General features: G+C 42.3%; 1 protein-coding gene across 1 annotated transcript; it reads right to left on the reverse strand.

Moving 5' to 3' along the window:
- Positions 1-2,908: 2,908 nt before the first annotated feature.
- On the reverse strand, positions 2,909-21,976 carry abcg5 (ATP-binding cassette, sub-family G (WHITE), member 5). The gene is made up of 14 exons (XM_080740211.1): positions 21,582-21,976; positions 21,173-21,294; positions 19,830-19,966; positions 17,890-17,988; positions 16,733-16,865; positions 14,379-14,518; positions 13,851-13,980; positions 13,043-13,256; positions 12,469-12,674; positions 7,118-7,256; positions 6,196-6,269; positions 4,916-5,027; positions 4,344-4,456; positions 2,909-4,093 (listed from the first exon to the last, which is right to left on the reverse strand). Exons 1-14 carry the CDS (start codon positions 21,752-21,754, stop codon positions 3,909-3,911), a joined length of 1,977 nt encoding a protein of 658 aa, XP_080596337.1. The 5' UTR covers positions 21,755-21,976; the 3' UTR covers positions 2,909-3,908.
- Between the last annotated feature and the right edge of the window lie 77 nt (positions 21,977-22,053).

Raw genomic sequence — 22,053 nt, forward strand, 5'->3', positions numbered from 1 at the left:
TTTTGAATATTGAATCAAGTCGATAAGTTAAAGTATGAAGGAACAGTGAGGTGTCAAAGTTATCAGATCTGGGTTTTAAAAGTTAATTATCTCCAAAACTACAAAACATTTCAAAGTAAAATCACACATTAAAATTGAACCTTACTGTGGACATGCATGCTTGAGACTTTTACTTTGAAATCATTTGTAGTTTTTGAAATATTAAACTTTAAGCGCCCAATGCATTGTCAATGGAAAAAGCACAAACTTTGGCAGGCTACTAGAGCTACAAACTTACACCTAGAAACACCGTTCACACTTTATCATGTTCAGCTTACTGTGGAAATGTTTGCCTGAAAATGAATATTTGAAATGTTTCATGGTTTTAGAGATATAGTCTTCACAAAATTCTGAAAATTAACATGGGGCTCAATGGCAGATTTGTGCACCTAAAAAAAACACGTTCACCTAGAAACTCCATTCATACTTTTTATAATTCACCTAACTATGGACACACATGCTTGGAACATTTTACTTTGAAATGTTTTGTAGTTTTGGAGATATTTAACTTTTAAATCTTAAATCTGAAAACTTTGGCATCTCGCTGTTCCTACATAATTTAACTGAGCAACTTGATTCACAATTCAAAAATTCCACCTTACTGTGGACATGCATGCTTGAGATTTTTACTTTGAAATAATTTGTAGTTTTTGAAATATTTAACTTTAAGCGCCCAATACATTGTCAATGACAATGGACATTTAAAGGAGAGAAAAATCAAAACATCAGTGTAATTTGCTCAGATGCAGAGAGACCAACAGTGGGATTTGATCCCATGACCTTACGATGATGAGGCAAGAGCTTTTCCAACTAAGCCACCCAAACACACATTCAACCCCTTTACTATATACCTCAAAGTACGCAGGCCTCCTTGAAGACTTTATTAGAAGTTTGCATAGGAAAAGGTACAGTTTCATGACGGTACAGTTCACTGGTACAAGGTCAACTAAAAGTAGATCCTAGTAAGCACTTGGCTTATTTGCACAGGAAACCATTAAAGTATCTCATATAACATTGAATGACAGACGAATAGAACACTGTACTATGCAGTAGATATAGTCAGAAAAACATATATACAGTAGATAATTACAAAGAAGGCTCAGGGGGAGGGTAAGGCTGGGCTAGGTTTGTTTTTACCAGTTACAAACGGCTGCCGCCTGTAGCCTAAGTGGTTTTTCAGGGCGATTTTAAAGGATGTTAGGGATCTACACTCCTTTAAGGCCTTCGGTAAGGCGTTCCACATTTTGGTGGTATATTAGCAGGAGAACGAGTTTGACCCTTTGTTTGAGCTGACTTTGGGTTGTACGTGTTGTGGCGCTGCCTCTGGTGTTGTAATTGTGGACATCCTTAACCTTTTTAAAGTATTTTGTCAGGTACATGGTTATCTCAGTGGTGTAGTGTATCTTGTACACCAGCACCATTGTAAGATGCTGCCCTGTCATCTACAGTCTGAGCCGCCCCACTCTTAACTGGTGAGTAGCGGTGAGGTGAGTCTGATAGTCTGGTTTGGTGCCATTGTTGCTGATGTCACTGGAACAAACCATTACATTTTGAGTATATTGTAGTGTTTATTTAGAATAGTAGGTGTTTATGTGTTCAAATAATTCTAATTGCCTAACTGTTTAATTATGTAAACAAGAATTATGTTATCTCAGGGGACACCAAGGTGAAGTGGTGCATGGGAGTGGGGAAGGGATAAAGCAAAGCAAGGGTTTTTTCCCATCTTCAACATGAATAGATAAGCTGGAGCTGAGAGGTGGGGTGGCCCCCATAGTTCACTGGCCATTGACGTGGATATTACAACAGATAGCATACTTGAAACAGTAAAAACACAGGGTAGCTGATAGGTTGGAAAGCACCTGGGAAAGTCACCTTCAAATATATACAGATTGGGACCAAGACCCTAATTCAGGTTAGCTTTCTCATCATCTGATGTGTAACCTTTTTCTCTAAGGCAGTGGTTCTCAAACTGTGGTACATGTACCACTGGTGGTACATGGGCACCCCTCTGGTGGTACTAGAGGAGTTTCCCAAAAATAAGAAAAAATATATAAGTGGAGTGAAATATTTATATTATACTACAGGTAGTTCTTCTGACCAAGCAATTGGTTGAAATAGGCTCTCCAGCTGTGCTGAAATGAGCATGACATCACACCTAGCCGTTAATAGAGGATTTGAGAACGGATTAATCACATTAGAAATATCATCAGTTTGCATGGGAAGTTCACAGATAGATAAATCTGTTTGATGACCCGGTCATCAACTTATTGGCTTAGAAATGCAACAAAAACTAAAAAATCTTCATGAATTCAAGGAATAAATTGGCCACCTGTGTGAACTGTGCATATATGGGGTGGGTCTACGCACCTGTATTTTAATACCGGTATATGGTGGTACTTGGAGAGACACATATTTTCTGAGGTGGTACTTGACGTAAAAAGTTTGAGAACTACTGCTCTAAGGGTTTTCCCATTGAAGTACTTGTCCGAGTTACTTATCTCCTGTAACCCTTCACCCAGACATCACAATACCGTGATATTGTGATGTCATCCTTTTCCCCCCTATCTGATTGGCTGAACTATAGTTCTTAACGGCAACCACACTTGCAATTTCCAATTGCATCTTTCTAGCTGGTGTTTAGTTGCTGTAGATCCGAGAACCTTTGTCACCTAAAGTAAACCTGTTTTCATTACCTTTCTGTAATACCAAAATCCTTACCTTTCTGTAATACCAAAATCCAAAATAAATTGAGTTCAATGAACGTTTTTTGTAACCTTTTCTGTAACCGTAAAAGAGAGAGGGTCAGCTAAGTCAAGGAAAGGATAACAGTAAAATCTGCTTTATTTTTGCAGACATTTACACTACATCTTAATGTACAGAAATATATACACTTTATTCACTATAGTAATTTTGTTTCAGAGCTTTTTGTATCCCATAGTTGGCAATTCTTACAACATATACAAAATGTATTCAATATACTGTATATTGATGAACATACCGTATACAAAACAAGTAATTTGTTTACAGATTGTAAATTGTTCATTGTACATTACTTCACATTTTGTCCTGTCTACAGAGATCCTGGTTCGATTATCACAACATAAACAGCAGTACAGAAATGATGTATCATATACTCATCCCATTCTGACTGCAATTTGTGCAAAAATATTTACAGTTTTATCAGTATAGTTATTGTGCATGTTTGTGGTTGTCTGGATAAAAAAATATATCATCAAAGGACTTTCCAAACTGTGGCTTTTGTGCTTTGTATTATGAACCATGAATCAGTTTATCAATACACTTGATCTCATAAAAGTATCCCCTATAAAGGAAAGGGTAGAGTGCAAACATGCTCGTCAAGTAGAAGTTACAGTACTTTTTTGATGAAAGTTCTAACTCATTACATAAAACCCTTCACAGGCTCTTTTAGGCCAGTAGATCAGTGGTTCTCAACCTGTGGGTCGGGACCCCCAGGCAGGGTCTCCACAATATTGGTGGTCCACAGATGACAAGTAACTGTTTTTTTTATACATAAAAAGGTAAAAATGTAAAGAAAGCTAAGAAAAAGACCATTACTCAAATGTAATCAACTGCTCAAACGTTGACTTAATTGTCAAATAATATAAGAAAGAGTCAAACATGAAAATAGCCGATCTACAAGCTCACAACACCTCTCAACGCAGGCCGTTGTGAGCTAGTGGATCAGCTATTTTCACGATATTTATCTGTGAATAAAACAAAATGGAATGCCTCAACTTGTCAGGGTGGGGACTGGGGGTTCACCAGTTCAAATATGATTATTTTGGGGGGTTGCGGCCTGTAGAGGTCGGAGAACCACAGCAGTGGATGACAGGATTCTCCCGATGGTTTTAGTGACGCACGAGGTGGTCTCTGATCTTGAAGCTGACCATGCCCAGCAGAAGGAGGACAGGCAGGAAGGAGTAGAGAAGCAGAAAGTCCTGTGTGTATCGATTAAGAGCCCCAGGGTAGCCCTGCTCAATGATCTGATCACCATGGGTGATTGGACAGGCTGTTGGCAGTGGACTGCTGTCACCTGGCACACAACAAACAAAACACGGAGAGATTAATTGTTAATGATTTCCCACCAACAATTAAAACATTATAAACATAAATCAATAAAATATCATTGGATTTGTTATGTAAATCGCCAACTATAAAGAGTGTTGTAAACAGTAAAAGCAGGTTAGAAAATAACAGCCGTGACCTCACTTTGTTTGATGTTTACAGTTTACAGTTAGGGGAAGTATATTGCAAAGGATGACCCATTGGTAATGATAACCTACTGCATGTGAAGTTGAGGCCATGGAACTCGGTGACAATGAGCAGTTCAGAGCTGTACTTCTGGAAGGTCAGATAACTGAGCAACTTGAAAACCTCTGGCATCTGCTGGGTACTCCTGTGGAGAAAAAAATGAATGAGACACATTTGTGCTTTTGGTGGTGAAAGTCTTGCATGTTAAGTCAATGGTTCTCAACCTGTGGGTCGGGACCCTAGAGGGGTCCACAACTTATTTTGGGGGGTCCCCAGATGTTTAGCTAAATGTTAACATTGTTTTCTCACTCAACAGTAAACAGACCAACATACAGTATAAGTGTATACAGGGTATCTGCACATTTCTAAAGTGACAATTTAAGGACTTTATAGACCTTTTTAGTACCTCTGGTCAAACATTGGTCAAATTGTCAAATATTAGAGGCTGAAATTGTGAAAATAGCCGATCTACATGCTCACAACGCCACGCGTTGGAACAGATCGAGTCAAACTAAATGTAATGCAAACTCCAATTCCAAGTGCTTGCCAGGGTGGGGGTCCCCAGTTGAAATATTTTGGGGGTTCGCGGCCTGTGGTGTCTCACCTGAGGAACCCAGAGCCCAGCATGATGCCAGCTATATTCAGTAGAGCCACTCCACTGTTGACCATGTTAGGGTCCTGGACCACCCCCAGTAACACCACAGTTAGCAGCTCACCTGGGTACAAGAACAAACACCAATGTTTGTCAATTTAGCCATTTGATTATTTATTTAAAAGCAAACATATTGTATCATAACATTTCATTCAATTTTTTGCAACCCCACTACTGCTGCTCCTGCAGAAAAGCCAACCTGTTTATCAGTTTCTTTCTGGAGTGATATGATCACTGTAATCATTATCTATGGCTGTTTGGGTGCTTATAGAGTGTTAAAATCGTCACGCTTATAATTTACGAGAGGTTACTATAGGTAACGGCTTGAACTCTAATAACACACACAGAAGAGACAGTGGGTAAAAGACATGCTGTGTGGGTAAAAGACATGCTGTGTGCAGGTACAGTTCTCTGGCTAATAGACAAAAGATAATCCTAGTAACCTTTCACCCAGTGTCAAGCACAACAATATAAGAGAGCCTACACACGCGCGACGCATGCACGCACACCTACACACCCACAGCTCACCTGGGTACAAGAACAAATACTAACGTTTGTCAATATTTATTTAATCTGATAATTGTAACAAATTGAAAGGTCAAGTTATTTCTATACTATATGTCATAAAAATGACAATCTGGCTAGCCATCGTCAAGGAAAAGTTCGGTCACTCTTTTCACTTAACTGGAGCTCAGTTGAAACTCGGGCTCAGTTCGGCTGTTCTTGAGAGACTATAAAAATGATGACACGTTGTCACATAATTCATAAATGTAAACAAAAAGCATTGCAAAATTATTAAATGTCTTTGTACACTGTAATTAAAAGTGCAAAGAGTTACCAGTATACGTAATACTAACAAACTAAAAAGTTGCAATATACAATGGCATCAAATTTATGTTTTTTTATATGTAATGTAAGGCTTACTAAAATCGTAAAATAAAAAATCATGCATTCAAAAGTCATGTTATACAATAAAAAGTCATACTGTAGCTTCATCCAAAAAGTTTGAAACAATGGCTTTCTGCCATTTTTGACCTCACGACCAATGTTAAATATTGATGATAGCTTTGTAGTGCTATGTATCAAACATACTGTAGCTCAGCAGCTGATAGCTGCATGTCATCTACAACCCCTTGCATGTCTGATGCCCTGGAAGTTATGCTTCTATCTTACACAAAGTAAAAAATAGGGTCATGTTTGCAATGCAATAAAGTGTCATTGTTTTGTCTCACCTATGATATGAGGTACGAGGACAACGGCAGAGAAACAGAGGAAGCGGAAGATGTCTGCGTGCATTCCCACCGTCCTGAGGAAGGGACGTAGAACAGGAGAAAAGACAAATCAGGGAGTTTGGTAGGGTCGAGGCAGCAGGCACAAGGGCATTAATGACTTGTGATTTTTGCAAGTCGACTTGACTCAGTAAAAAAGTTGAGTTGAAGTCGACTTTATCGTTTGATGACGTCATCACATCACACACGACCCCCCAATTATTTTGGGGGGTCCCCAGATGATTAACTTAATGTGCAACATTGTTTTCTCACTCAACTGTAAACAAGCCAACATAAAGTTTAAGTGTATAGAGGGTATCTTCACATTTCTAAAGTGCCAATTTAAGGACTTTTTAATACCTCTAAAATGGCAAATTAAACATTGTCCAAATTGTCAAATATATAGGCAGAAATTGTGAAAATAGCCGATCTACATGCTCACTACACGTTGTGAGCATTAAGATCTGCTATTTTCACAATATAATATAATATATATATATATTCTTTTTTTCAACTTCTACTTTCTACTTTCTCTGGTGGGAGTCGACTTGTGTAATGAAGTTGACTGAGTCGACTTTTTCGTTAATGCCCTAGCAGGCACTGAATATTTGAGCCATGATAGAGTTCAGTGATAGCAACTCCATGGGCAGCCCCATGCCCTCTCAGAGACCACACACACACACACACACACACACACACACACACACACACACACACACACACACACACACACACACACACACACACACACACACACACACACACACACACACACACACACACACACACACACACACACACACACACACACACACACACACACACACACACACACACACACACACACACACACACACACACACACACACACAGTTTCTCTACTCACCAGTAAAGGAAGGAGGTGAAGATGAACACACTGATAATGCTGAAAGGCAGTATGTGGAAAATGTACGCCAGGAATACCTGCCATTTACTGTACAGACCATCCTGACTCTCCTGATCACTGATGGCCCGCAGTGCTGGGACTGGATTCACAGAACACATCCACATCCACATCCACATCCACAGACAGAAAGACAGACAGACAGACAGACAGACAGACAGACAGACAGACAGACAGACAGACAGAAAACAGATCATTATGAAGATATGCAAGGGAGAGATGAGAAGTGTGGACATAAGTATCTCTTAAGACATAAGAGTATGAGGACAAAAATGATTAGAAATGGCCATGCAAGTTGAAAGGGTCATCACATAATCACAACATCCCATGCTTGATTCTGGCTGAAGACTTGTATCCTTCCAACTCAGTTACCTACATTTCCGGTCTCTCTGCTGTTCTACATAGTGTAAATACAAAACAAACCCTACAAAATTAAATTAACTAGCCCTTACCCGTTCAAAGATATGAGCTCCGAAATGATGTGCAGTGTGTGGGTTATGGGGTGTGCACTGTGCACACAGTATATGAGGGATGGAAAGTAACTTTAACTGGTGCTTGCATGATAATATGTAGGAGCATCAATTAAAAGAAATACCCGTTTCGTTTAATGGCTACAGAGATACTGTGTACCGATCTGCATCTCACGCACGCACGCACGCACGCGCACACGCACACACGCGCGTGCGCGCGCACACACACACACACACACACACACACACACACACACACACACACACACACACACACACACACACACACGCACACACAATGTGATAGATTTCTAAATAAATGTAACTACTAATTTGTTTCTAAAGTAACCAGAAGAGTCATGTCATTCACATAGTGGCGTGTCAGGATTTATATTCTAAGCTTCAGGCCAACCATGGAGTGAGGCACTCCCTCACCTGTCACCAGAATGTCGTGTCCTGTCATCTAACTGTTCCTGACTAAAGCCTTATATGGATGTCTCTGATTTACCCCTGCTATTCCTGTATTCCTGTATTCCTGTCAGTGTATATAATGGGACCATGCCTGAGAAACAGGAGGCAACACTCTGCACGGGTGTTGTCTCAGAGCTCTTGAATATATTGTTAATAAATGTTGTATTTCATTGCACTCCACCCTCTCAGAATTCAATTTATTATATTATTATTAGTATAAGTATGATGCTTAAAGAATTCTATTACAACACACACACACACACACACACACACACACACACACACACACACACACACACACACACAGCTGGTTAAACATGTTGCCTCATGCTAGATGCAGAATAGATATGCCTCATGCTAGATGCAGAATAGATAGTAGATACACCATAAAAATGCTAATATACAGCATATGATTTGTGAAAGTGACAAACAGGCTTCACAGTTATGTCAGGTGTGTTCATATGCTAATGGTGATGCGATTTCAGATCAATTGCTCCAGCCACTGAGGAGAAACGCTGTGACAGACAGACACTCAGACAGACAGACAGACAGACAGACAGACAGACAGACAGACAGACATTCGGAAAATTATATGTTTGATAAATAAGAACGCTTTTGAAAATCCTAACTCATCTGATTGTGCAGTATATGAAAACATCACATCAACATGGTAGAATTGATCATTGAGAGAACAACTTGCTAGGGTAGAAGTCAGACAATAGCAATGGCACATTCTGCAAAGCTAACAACCCGTACTGTAGAGTATGTCTTGGAAAAATATATTCTAAAATGTAGCCGCTGAATATATTTTCTTCAAGAGGTAAAAAAAAACCTTATGGAACAGAATGACATTGCCTTAATTTTATGGCTACTTCATTGCAAAAATAAAAATGTTGTCTTCATCCTGGCATCCCTATTTTGCGTATGTCATTATTGGCAAACATTGTCTAACTTTCTAAGAATTTCTTTCTCTTAAAAAGCTAACATATGCGGGTTTTTACAACCCCACTACTGCTGTTCCTGCAGAAAAGCCAACCTTTTTTTTATCAGTTTTCTTTCTGGAGTGATAAGATCACTGTAATCATTATCTATGACTGTTTGGGTGCTTGCTTATAAAGTGTTTAAATCGTCACACTTATAGTTTACGAGAGGTTACTATAGGTAACGGCTTGAACTCTAATAACACACACAGAAGAGACAGTGGGTAAAGGACATGCCATGTGTAGGTACAGTTCTCTGGACAAGACAATTAGTAACCTTTCACCGAGTGTCAAGGAAAACAATATAAGAGAGCCTACACGCACGCACGCACACGCACGCATACCCATTACACACACACACACACACACACACACACACACACACACACACACACACACACACACACACACACACACACACACACACACACACACACACACACACACACACACACACACACACACACACACACACACACACACACACACACACACACACACACACGTTTACCCCAGATAATGGTGCTTTAAACATGCTGTTGAACACCAACTATCTAAAGGTCACTCAAAATAATTAATTATATTAGTATTTGTAGGACAATTAAGGACTTTTTAATACCTCTAACATGACAAATTAAACATTTTCAAATATTAAGAGGCAGAAAATTAGCCGATCTACATGCTCACAACGCCTTGCGTTGCGAGGCGTTGTGAGCATGTAGATCTGCTATTTTCACAATATGTTATACAAAATGTAATGCCTCAACTCTTAGTGCTCGTAGGGTGGGGGGTCCCATTTTAAAATACTAGAAGCTGGGCCGCCCTTTCCCAGCGTCTAGTCGGCGACCTGGCCAACTCGGGAACGATGTAAATAGAGAATGAATGCCCCGCCCTTTAATGCAAACCCCATTATACCTGTTGTCATAGGACCCGTTTTGACCATCTGTTTGCCTGTGTCCATTTATGCCCATATATGGAGATATCTGTATCTGTCTGTCTGTCGGCGTCCATTTTATGTCCATATATGGAGATCACTGCAGATATAGTTCTGGGTCCATTTTATGCCCATATGCCCATATATGGAGATATCTGTCTATTTGCGTCCATTTTATGCCTGCCCCACCCTTTAATGCAAACCCCAATATACTGGGAAGAACGGTTCTCGAGATTCACATACATACATACACATTCACAGAGATTTTTTGTTGACTCCTGGCGTACGTGATGTCAGAGCCTTTTATGAAGTGATGTCACAATGAGTCAGCGATTGTACCGATTTCCTCAGGAACAGCCTGATGTTAACAATCAGCTCCGCGTAAGGAGATTCCGAACGTTTCGCGCCGCTTCGGGAAAACCGCATGCCGAGTCGGGCCGAGGCCCGGCACTGCACTCCGCGCCGCAGCGGGGAACGCGCGTGCCGAATCTGAAGCCGGTGGGACGAACGGTTCTCGAGATACGCGGATTACAAACAAACAAACAAACAGACAGAGATTTGTCGCATTTATAGATAGATGATTATTTTGGGGGTCGTGGCCTGAAAAGGTTGAGAACCACTGACCTAGACATGCCCCGAAATTATAATAGTATGATACAGTAGGTCACGTGGTCTCTCTGAAAACGGTCTGAAATAGTCTGAAACTCATGTCACAGTGTAATCTGGCCCTCGCTCCCCAACAACAGCTGACCAGTACAGTAAGTAGTCTAAGTATAGTCCATTAATTTGATTGGCTTATAAATGCGCATTTCCACAATGACATCATACAAATATTAACTCATATCTTAAGATGACTTTTTAAAGTGACAGTACCCCTTTAGGTGACAGTACCCCTTTAAAGGAGTCATCCAGACCAAAACACATATAGGGTTAAATCTGTCTTTTCTCATACCCCTTTATACCTGCTTTAGTCCATTTTTTTCATAGCTGCCCCTTTTGCTAGATTTCGGCTGCCCCTGTTGCTAGATTTTGCAGGCCCTCTCATAACTAACAGAGTAGATAGACTTTATACTAGTGCGGTTATTTCTTCAGCTTCAAAGTTAGTATTTTTTTATTGGATTGTGTTTACACAACGTCCTGAGACCAACCAAACCGCTGTTTTGACCTCACAGGCACCCTTACTTGTCAAACGGCTTCTGCTCTGCACCAGAGCAGGGAGAGGAGAGGCTAGAAAGGGAGGGGAGGGAGGGGTCGGTTTGACAAGTAAGGGTGCCTGTGAGGTCAAAACAGCGGTTTGGTTGGTCTCTAGAATAAAAAGAGAAGGATATCACACTGGGCGTGTCCCAGCCGTGGTACCGGGGTATAGCACATGCGCAGTACAATCTGGCCTGCGCCTACACTTTGGCTCAGTAGATGGCGGCGTGTAAACATTAAATGGTAGTGTTTGTTTTGTCCTACTTTAAGTGCCTGCTGGGGACTTGCTCTTTGCTCAAATTAAATGTTCTTATGCCACAAAACAAGTAGGCTTATTTGGTGCCCTAATAGGCACAACTATGTGTTGCATATCCTGAATGAATATAAGTTATAGAAATCCATCGGATTCTCATCTACTGCTGTTTTACTGATATGTTGTGTAAGTGCTTACGGTATAAATAAATTAAATTGTGCGGTCTGTTGAATCTTTTGCACCATACAAGTACGGCACACAGTACAAGTTAAGACATATGCTTCAAAGTACAGGATTATATAAAAGCATCCCTCTGAAGACCAATTATTTCCCACAATTGATTGATTTAAAACTTTATTAGAAGTTTGCATAGGAAAAGGTAGTTTTATAACAGCTGGTACAAGGTCAACTAAAAGGATAAACACCTCCAAAGAGCCTTGGGCTTGTTTCAATTGGGGTCCTTTAAAAAAAATAAAACACAGCACTATGCAGAAAATAAAAGAAAACCTGCAGCTGTTTAGGTGATGAGTGGAGAGAGAACAAAACAAACACACACACACCTCGCTCTACTGAGAACGGATCATGATCTTTTTTATCTAGTGCCTCTGCTGGAACACTCCACCATGGCAGTTCCTGTTAACACTGCGCATGTGCAATACCCCTGTACCACGCTGGGACACGCCCAGTGTGATATCCTTCCTTTTTATTCTAGGTTGGTCTCAGGACGTTGTGTAAACACAATCCAATAAAAAAATACTAACTTTGAAGCTGAAGAAATAACCGCACTAGTATAAAGGCTATACACTCTGTTAGTTATGAGAGGGCCTGCGAAATCTAGCAACAGGGGCAGCCGAAATCTAGCAACAGGGGCAGCTATGAAAAAATGGACTAAAGCAGGTATAAAGGGGTATGATAAAAGACAGATTTAACCCTATATGTGTTTTGGTCTGGATGACTCCTTTAAGCATGCCTGTACAGGGGGTTGAACTTACAGAGGGCCACTGCGTTGAGCATGCCGGTGTAGGGGGAGGCTGCCACCGACTGGTAAATGATACCAATGCGATCCTGCACGGCTCCCTTGGTGACGTCCAGGTCCAGGCGCATGACGAAGAAGGCGACAAAGAGGCCATAGATGAGGTTCTGGGACAGACGCATCAGAACGCCCATCCTGTCCCGCGACAGGTTCCGCGCTGTCCTCCTGCACACAAAGCACACATTACTGTACATCAGGGGTCTTCAACAGGGGGTCCGGGACCCCTAAGGGGGTCCTCAGAGTTATTACAGGGGGGCCGCCAAATCTTTGTGTGTTATAGGATCATTCTTTCAAATTAACAACTTGAACCCTCGCATCCCTATTCTGAGGAGAACTGCTGCGAGGCGTTGAGAGCTTGTAGATCGGCTATTTTCGGCAAATAGGTTTGGTGTAGAGGTAAAAAAGACCAGACCAAGTACAGAGTGAAAGGTCAAGGTAATATTTGCGACAGTGGGATAAGTTTGGTGTAAAATAATGTCATATCAAAGCAGAATGACAGTTTATATTTCTTTTTGGGGGGAAAGAACACTGACCTGAGCAGAACACCCAGTTTGACTGCACCGCTGGGCGACTCTTTGCTCTTGAAGGGGATGGCCGGCTTGTCGGCCCGCTGCAGGCTCTGCTCCATCTTGCTCAGCATGCACGAGTAGATAGCAGAGGCCTGATAGGACGAGGTGATTTCATGCATGCGGTTGAAAGTGGCGGCCTCTCTCTCGCTGTTACGCGTATCCACCGAGGTGAAGTCAACTGCCAGACACACCAGAGAATTATTTATTATTTATAATTATAACTTAAATGAGCTGGCTGCCATCAGTCAGTTTTAGTTTCACCTGATGCAGAGATGTCAAGTGCCCTCCCACCTCGTTAACCTTGCAGCTGCAAACAACTTTATTGGAGACAGCCAGAAAGCATGCCAAGTTCTATGTACTACTAGCTACCTTATTGGTGTGAAATGGCATGAGGGACCCCCACAAAAAGACCACCCCAAAAACCGGCATGCAGAAGTGCCCTTTTGTGACGGTGAGGTTTGAGCACCTGCCCCCTCAGTGCTCTCTGCACGGCCCTCTAAGTATAGTAAGCGGTAGTGGCTCATGACGTAGAGCGGCCGCTTGGGACTTTCCCGGTTCCATCCTTCCATCCTGGGTTAGAGTCGAAGTGTCCTTGAGCAAGAGACTTACTGCTCCCAATGAGCAGGTCAGTGCCTTGCATGGTTTCCTCTGCCATCGGTGTGGGAGTGTGTTTGACTGTGAATGGTTAAATGTAATGCACGCTTTGGAGAAAGGCACTATTTAAATACGAGTGCAGGGCACATGGCCAGTGCACAGCAATAGAGAGACATACCATAAATGTCAAAGGGGTTGCAGTACTCCGGACATTCATATCCACATTGGCTGAAAAAGTCGACCATCTCCCCAGGCTCCCCACAGAACACCAGCTCACCACAACTCATGATGGCTATCCTACTGAACACCTAGAAGACAGGAACACGGACACACACACACACACACACACACACACACACACACACACACACACACACACACACACACACACACACACACACACACACACACACACACACACACACACACACACACACACACACACACACACACACACACACACACACAGACAGAGGTCATCAGCCAAAAGCCATCTCTCTTTCACCATCTCTGCCATTTGACGATTATAATTTTCTATCTCTGGGACCCCAATCTACAATCCTCAGTGTTAACTCCCTGAATTACATGAGGGTCCATTGGGCTCCCAACTATCATCCATTTAGCCGGGGACCCCCTGGAACCCCCTCAAGGGCCCCATGGGGGTCCCCGGACCCCACATTAAGAAGCAGGGTTGTCTAACACCCACCCTAAAGAGCTCAGAGCGTGGTTGGTGGATGGTCACTATGACGACGCGGTCCCTCTTGGCCAGTTCTGCAAGCAGCACCACGATCTGGTTGGCTGTCATGCTGTCCAGCCCTGTGGTCGGCTCGTCCAATAGGATCACCTCTGAAAAACATCATGGTAATGACACCGTCACTGGGTGAGTCAGCCACACATCCAGGGAATAGTGAGAGAGACAAAAATCATCATGTGGGTTTTTTCTTTTCTTTTTTCAGTTGCAACTTTTAAAAGCTTTTAATGTACTTTTATTAAGTGGCAGACCCCTCAAAGGGACAAAATTAATGTGTTAAGATAAGTAAGTCCTTTTTTTTGTTAATTACTCTAATTAGGACAATTAAAAGATTGCCTCTTTGCATTATGAAAGCAGAGTGGAATTAGCAGATGCATTAATTGTGAGATTAATTCATTTCCTGGTTGATTGGAAAGGCACTGAATGGGAACTTCTTATTACCTTATTACTGTGTGTGTGTGAGTGTGTGTGGGTGTGTGTGTGTGTGTGTGTGTGTGTGTGTGTGTGTGTGTGTGTGTGTGTGTGTCCAGTCTAATCCTGAATGAGGACTGAGGCCTTTGCACATCCCTAGGGGACAGACCTGATAAACTACAACTGGGATGCATGCACGTGTGTGTGCGTGTGCGCGCACGCACACACACACACACACACACACACACACACACACACACACACACACACACACACACACACACACACACACACACACACACACACACACACACACACACACACACACACACACACACACACACACACACACACACACACACACACACACACACACACACACACACACACACAGGTGGGTCTCTGCTCCAGAGTGGTGTGATAACCCGGTCTTTCATTACCTTCATCTATTCCTCCATCCCATGTGACTTCCTTCCATCCCTCTCTCTCTCTCTGCCATTCCTTGTCCACTTCTTAATGAGTTCCTTTTCTCTAGTGTGGACTTTTAGAACTCTTTTGGGATAGACAGTCTTTTTGAGGAGAACTTCTCTCCTCAGGATAACACACTGCTTCTAATTTAGATAGTGCTAGAGATTATAGATTTAAAGTATATCCAGCACGTTTAAATAATGTTAAAATCTATAATAAATAATGATTTCAGACCAGTGAGGAATACCAATATGGCTTCATGGGGACTTCATGAATGATCAAAATCAATCCGGAATTTATTAAAGGAGGACTTTGCCACTTTCTTCATATAATAGGTCCTCACTAACGTTCATAATAAAATTACAAAAAAGAATTCTACTCTGTCGAAGTCTCTTAGGAGAGCTGTCGGAAGCTCAGAAATCCATAGTCTTGTGACATCATCGTTTGACAGATTTTTATAACAAAATTTTTGAAAATAAATATTTTTGATTTTCATTATCGCCAGAACAACAGCTTCCACTTTAACATTGCAACTTTTCAGGAATAGAAAGCCTGTATTTTCTATTAGCTTGGATTCCCCATTGATGATGTCACAAGACTATGGATTTCTGAACTTCCCACAGCTCTCCTTATTGGACCAAGTAGAATTCTTTCTTTTGCTATTTTATTATGAACATTAATGAGGACTTATTATATGAAGATAGGTTGAAAAGTGGTGAAGTAATCCTTTAAAGACAAGCAGGCAATGTGGTGTGAATCCCTACATTATCAGCTTATTGGTGCTGTGTTCAGCATGATCAGCTTGTTAAGGTTAAGGTTCTGGCACTCAGCAACATACTTAGCGTCATGTCCAGGGGGTGTACTTGCACATAATGCCTGGGGGATGCACTTGTACATCAAGCCGCCTCACGCTACACGAGTTGGCACTCACTTACTTACCCAGCATTGACCGGATTATTGTGTGGGTGACCCCCACCTCCTTTCCCTCTCCCTCCCCCTTGTCTCATCTACAGTAAACGTAAACGTACCTCTTTCCTCCCCCCCAAAAAAGTGTTGCTGGATGTAGAGAATAACTTTTTATAGAGGAATGTTGTGGTACATATACAGACTTCAAGGTTACTCAAACCTGTACCTGTTTGTGGCATTTCGATTATCTCGCACATCTATAACAGTGGTTCTCAACCTGTGGGTCAGGACCCAGAGGGGGTCCCCAAATTATTTTGGGGGGTCCCCAGATGATCAACTTAATTTGTAACATTGTTTTCACAATAGAACCGTGATATACAAAATGTAATTCCTCAACTCTTAGTGCTCGTCAGGGTGGGGGGGTTCCCCAGTTTAAATATATAATAGATTATTTTGGGGGTTGTGGCCTGAAAAGGTTGAGAACCACTGATCTATAAAAGGAATGAGACTCCTGAGCCACTCACTGGGGTCCTGGAGCAGCTGGCTGGCGATGGACACCCTCCTCCTCTCTCCTCCAGAGATCCCTGGGAAGACACGGCCTCCGATCACACTGTGGGCCACGTGACTCAGACTCAGTTCTGCCATCACTGCTGACACCTGCAGGTCAAAGGGCACTTATTGAGAGATAAACCACTGACCAGTATGATGGCTGGCAGGAGAAAACATTTTTAAAATAGAGATCTACAAGCTCACAATGCGACGCACTCCATGAGGCATGACACTGACCATGATACTGACTATGATACTGACCATGATACTGACCATGATACTGACCATGATACTGACCATGCTACTGACCATGATACTGACTATGATACGGACCATGATACTGACCATGATACTGACCATGATACTGATATGATACTGATATGATACTGACCATAATACTGATATGATACTGACCATGATACTTATATGATACTGACCATGATACTGACCATGATACTGATATGATACTGATATGATACTGACCATGATACTGATATGATACTGACCATGATACTGATATGATACTGGCCATAATACTGATATGATACTGACCATGATACTGATATGATACTGACCATGATACTGACCATGATACTGATATGATACTGATATGATACTGACCATAATACTGATATGATACTGACCATGATACTGATATGATACTGACCATGATACTGATATGATACTGATATGATACTGACCATGATACTGACCATGATACTGATATGATACTGATATGATACTGGCCATAATACTGATATGATACTGACCATGATACTGATATGATACTGACCATGATACTGACCATGATACTGATATGATACTGGCCATAATACTGATATGATACTGACCATGATACTGATATGATACTGGCCATAATACTGATATGATACTGACCATGATACTGATATGATACTGACCATGATACTGACCATGATACTGATATGATACTGGCCATAATACTGACCGTAATACTGACCATGATGCTGACCATGTTAGTGGCTTAAACCATTGCGTTTGAAATATACAAGACCGCTAGGGTTTTGGAAGACGCCTCTGTATTGAATTATTATTAGCTTTGATAGTTTGGCCAGAGGAAGACGTTCTGGCCTGACAGGTTATCTGCGGTCACCTTCTTCTTGATGCCGTCGGCCGAGTGTTTCCGCAGGGCAAGCTGAGCGATGTAGGTCAGGGTCTCCTCCACGGTCAGGTAGCTCAACAGGTTATCACTCTGCATGGGGCGAGAGAGGGGGAGAGAGAATCTGTTCGTCTGGGCCAGTAAAGAGTTTCTTTTTTAATGAGGGCACTTTGACATGAAGCTAGGCGGAACGCGGGAGCAGGAGCAGGGATCAAATTTAGAACCTTCTCAATCGAAAGAAAGTTGAATCCATCTCAATCTATCACTATTCACTCTATTCAACCTATCTTCCTCACTATTATTTGCATGATAGGTAAGGGGATTATGGATTTATGGTAAAGAGGGGTATGCAGTACAATATTCTATGCCTGTAGATAGATGTTGTTACTCTAACTTTAACCAAAGTAATGTGTGATGAGTGCATATTGTCAAATATTGGAGGCAGAAATTTGAAAATAGCAGATCTACATGCTCACAACGCCTCGCAACGTGTTGCGTTGTGAGCATGTCGATCTGCTATTTTCACAATAGAACCATGTTATACAAAATGTAATGCCTCAACTCTTAGTGCTCGTCAGGGTGGGGGGGGTCCCCAGTTAAAATATGATTATTTTGGGGGTCACGGCCTGCTCTATGTGAGATGGTAAGGCACAAAAACTTTCTGTGTGGCTCTCTCTGGTAGCTGTGCAGGTTACTACAACAGCAGTATCTGACTCACATCGGGTAAGCTCTGCTTGCTGCTACATCCTTGAATTACTGTAATCGCTGATATTGTGCTGCAGCAACCTATATAATATCAAGTATGTTCCTCCATCCGGTGTGGCGGAGCTACGCGAACACACTCAAACAGAAACACACACTTCGAGACAAATCTTGAACCTAATGAACTCACTGCCTGCTTCAATTAACACGCGGTGCCTCGTTGGTCCCATGTCTCCTCCGAATGACTTCTATCAGCAGCCCATATCACCTCTATATCTGCAGCTTAGCAGAGGCAGTTAATGACAGGGCTTAGAGAGCAGAAGGAGCCGGGGCGGCCGCTATCGGCTGGAACAGAGAGACCATTTGAAAGGGAAGCGAGGCCGGTTTTAAAGCCCACGATTTTTAATTCAGGCTTTGGATACACATGAGCACCTCTCAATGAGAGATTAGGTGTATGAGGAGGCTATCAAGGTTCTCAAGTTAATTTCATACAGGGGCCAAGCCAACCTTTTCCCTAGTTCTTTTGCTGTGTGTGTATGTCTGCGTGTTCAGAGTGCCTACTTTTGTATTTATGGTTATTGTTGTAACCGCAGGTAGCCCTGGATACATATACTTCTGTGAGTACACACATACACAGTCAGCAGTACAGCCATTCACTAAGTCAAAGGTCAAAGATTAACTTGATAGCAAATAATGAGTGGTGGGAACCAGGATAAAGGGAAATGCGTGCATACATGCATGTGTGCATGCATGTGTATGATAATACCAACTCAAAGTGGAAGCTGTAATGGTCCTAATGCTATAATGCTTCTAATTTTGGAGTATGTTATTAGAGTCAGTGAGGGCCTCATTTGTGCAAGTGTGTAAAATGAACATACTTGATTAAAGTCTGGGAGAAGATCGCCAAGATGTAAATGTCACAACGCTATGGTTCAGATGGCAGTCAAGTGCCAGTTTGAGGTCAGGAGGTCATTTGCTATAAGATGTTGAGATGCAATCTTAACGTCAATGTCATCAGTGCATGGCTACTGGCAGCTGAAACAACTGTACCAGATAATATGAATTTAACAGTTAATAAAGTTCTTATTAACGAGTTTGGCCTTTTTCACATGGGGACTATTTTAAAATAGCATAGTATTTGGAAGCCTTATTTACACTTCATTGTGCGAAGATGTAACACACTGTTATTTTCGTTGAGCGACACTATCGCGAGCATGTTGGGGGGGGTGTACCTGCAGTACATAGGAGAAACAGTCCTGGTACTGTTCTCTCTTCAGGTTCCTGCCGTTAATGTAGATTTCTCCCAACAGTGTGCCAGAGTTTCCAATCCTCCCAGAGATGGCATCCAGAAGGGTAGTCTTCCCCGAGCCTATAATACACACACACACACACACACACACACACACACACACACACACACACACACACACACACACACACACACACACACACACACACACACACACACACACACACACACACACACACACACACACACACACACACACACACACACACACACACACACTGAAGTTCTTGGCATGTCTATCAATCCCTCCTGCTACACACAACAACACCACCACTGACCACTTTCTTAACACACTGAGGAATAATTAAAAAGTACCACATTTCTTTTGGCAGTCTTCATAGATGTCTGACATCATAGACCACATGAGATGTCCATATATAAACTCAGCACAAAAAGAAAGGAAACTTGACTTCGGTCCATTATATCTCCCCTTTAATAATACCAATTTGAATTGTGTTCTCCATATATGGGCAAAAAGGGACAAGGATGGAATGGTTACAAGACCTGACAGAAAGTTTCATCTTTCTAAAAGATTCGTTTTTATTGATAGGACAGTAGACTGACAGGAAATGGGGAGAGAGATGGGGAGTGACACGCAGCAAAAGTCGTCGGGATCGGGACTCGAACCCGCGACACGCTGTCAGGCATCAGAGCCTGTGTGGTATGCGCCTGGACCGGTAGGCCAGCGGGCGCCCCAGTTACATCTTTCTAGTTTGTAATTGTATTTGTAATGATCATGAATTTGTATGATTTGTATCACTATACCACGGGGAGGACACACACACACACAAACCCACACCCACACCATATTAGCAATTCCATACTGTATCCACTGAACAAACAGTCAGGAGCCTCAGTCGCAGTTGGAAGAACCACACACAGACGCAACAGCATGGTCGTCACACATTGCTGTGGGATGGCATTCCATTGGTTATGGGTCGGCCAACGGAGTCAGACAGTAAACTATGTTTCAGTAAACTGTACTGTACATGTGTTAGCTGCCGTGTCAATGGAGTCAATGACCAACAAGAGAATATACAATCTTTGGCTTTGGCAGGGCACATTCGGCAGATTTCACAAGAGACCCCCAGCCCCAGCTGTTATGTGCCCTAACATGAACTAAAACTAACCCTAAAATAGGGCTAGTCTTCTGCAACCAAGCTCCAAGCATACCTCGAAATAACCCAAATATTCTAAAATATTCTAAACAAAACAATTAGTTCAGTGGCCCCGAGCTCTAATGCCAGCAGAATAATGTATGCCAACCTGAGTTGCCCAGGATGCCCATGATCTGCCCGCTGTCTACGTGGAAGGAAACATCGTTGAGGATCTGACGGGTCCAGCGCTTTCTGTACGAGGGCAAGTCCCACCACGGACCCACATGTTCGCTGCACCACACACACACACACACACACACACACACACACATATATGCACACGCACAAAGATAATTAACACACTGTGACAAAATGAATCTGCACAATAAATCTTAATTTACTTCCGACACATCTACAATATGAGAGGGCATTAAAAAGGAAAAGTTGAACCAAACTCCCTGTCGGCTATAGTTGGTATGCCAGCTTCTGCCTAAATAAATCTGTTTGGCTTAATATCATCCAGCAATTTTAACTAAATCTGAATGAGGCTTCCTCCCCGTTTTGTGTGTCATTCATACCTGACAGTGTAGGACACCTTACTGACGCTGAGGCAACAGGAGGGCTGCTGCCCTTCTCCCCCGTTCCGTCTACACATGTCCAGCTTGTCCTCCGACACAAACTTATAGGACTCTCTGAACCTCATCCCGCTCTCCGGTCCAAGAGGCTCCTCCATTGAATAGGACCTGTTCATGACTGCTCCGATATGCTCATCCAAGTGACGTGGTGTGCAGTATAAGCCACAGGGTACCTGCAAAGTTCTTGTGAAATCAAGCTAAAAAAGCAATCCGAACCGCATATAGGGCTATGGTTGGTAGTTTATGCAGAGCTCTCAAAGCGTAGCCAAAGATGCAGGCTTCAGTATACGTGTGTGACTGATTTCCGTGACCAGTCCCTAAACGGCTGACCGGTGGTGTCCTCTCTCAGATGCACACAATGAGTGGTGGTTGGTTGTCTTATCTCAGAGACCTTTGGTCTGGTGTGGTTAAAAAA

Source organism: Nannobrachium achirus (assembly GCF_963921795.1).
Source record: "Nannobrachium achirus genome assembly, chromosome: 13".
Taxonomy (NCBI): Eukaryota; Metazoa; Chordata; class Actinopteri; order Myctophiformes; family Myctophidae; genus Nannobrachium; species Nannobrachium achirus.

Coding starts and splice junctions, on each gene's coding strand:
- abcg5 (XM_080740211.1), bottom strand. CDS start 21,754: ATGAACAGGTCCTATTCAATGGAGGAGCCTCTTGGACCGGAGAGCGGG. Junction 19,967..21,172: donor GGGCATCCTGGGCAACTCAG/GTTGGCATACAT, acceptor TGTGTATTATAG/GCTCGGGGAAGACTACCCTT. Junction 5,028..6,195: donor CCTCGTACCTCATATCATAG/GTGAGACAAAAC, acceptor TCTTGTACCCAG/GTGAGCTGCTAACTGTGGTG.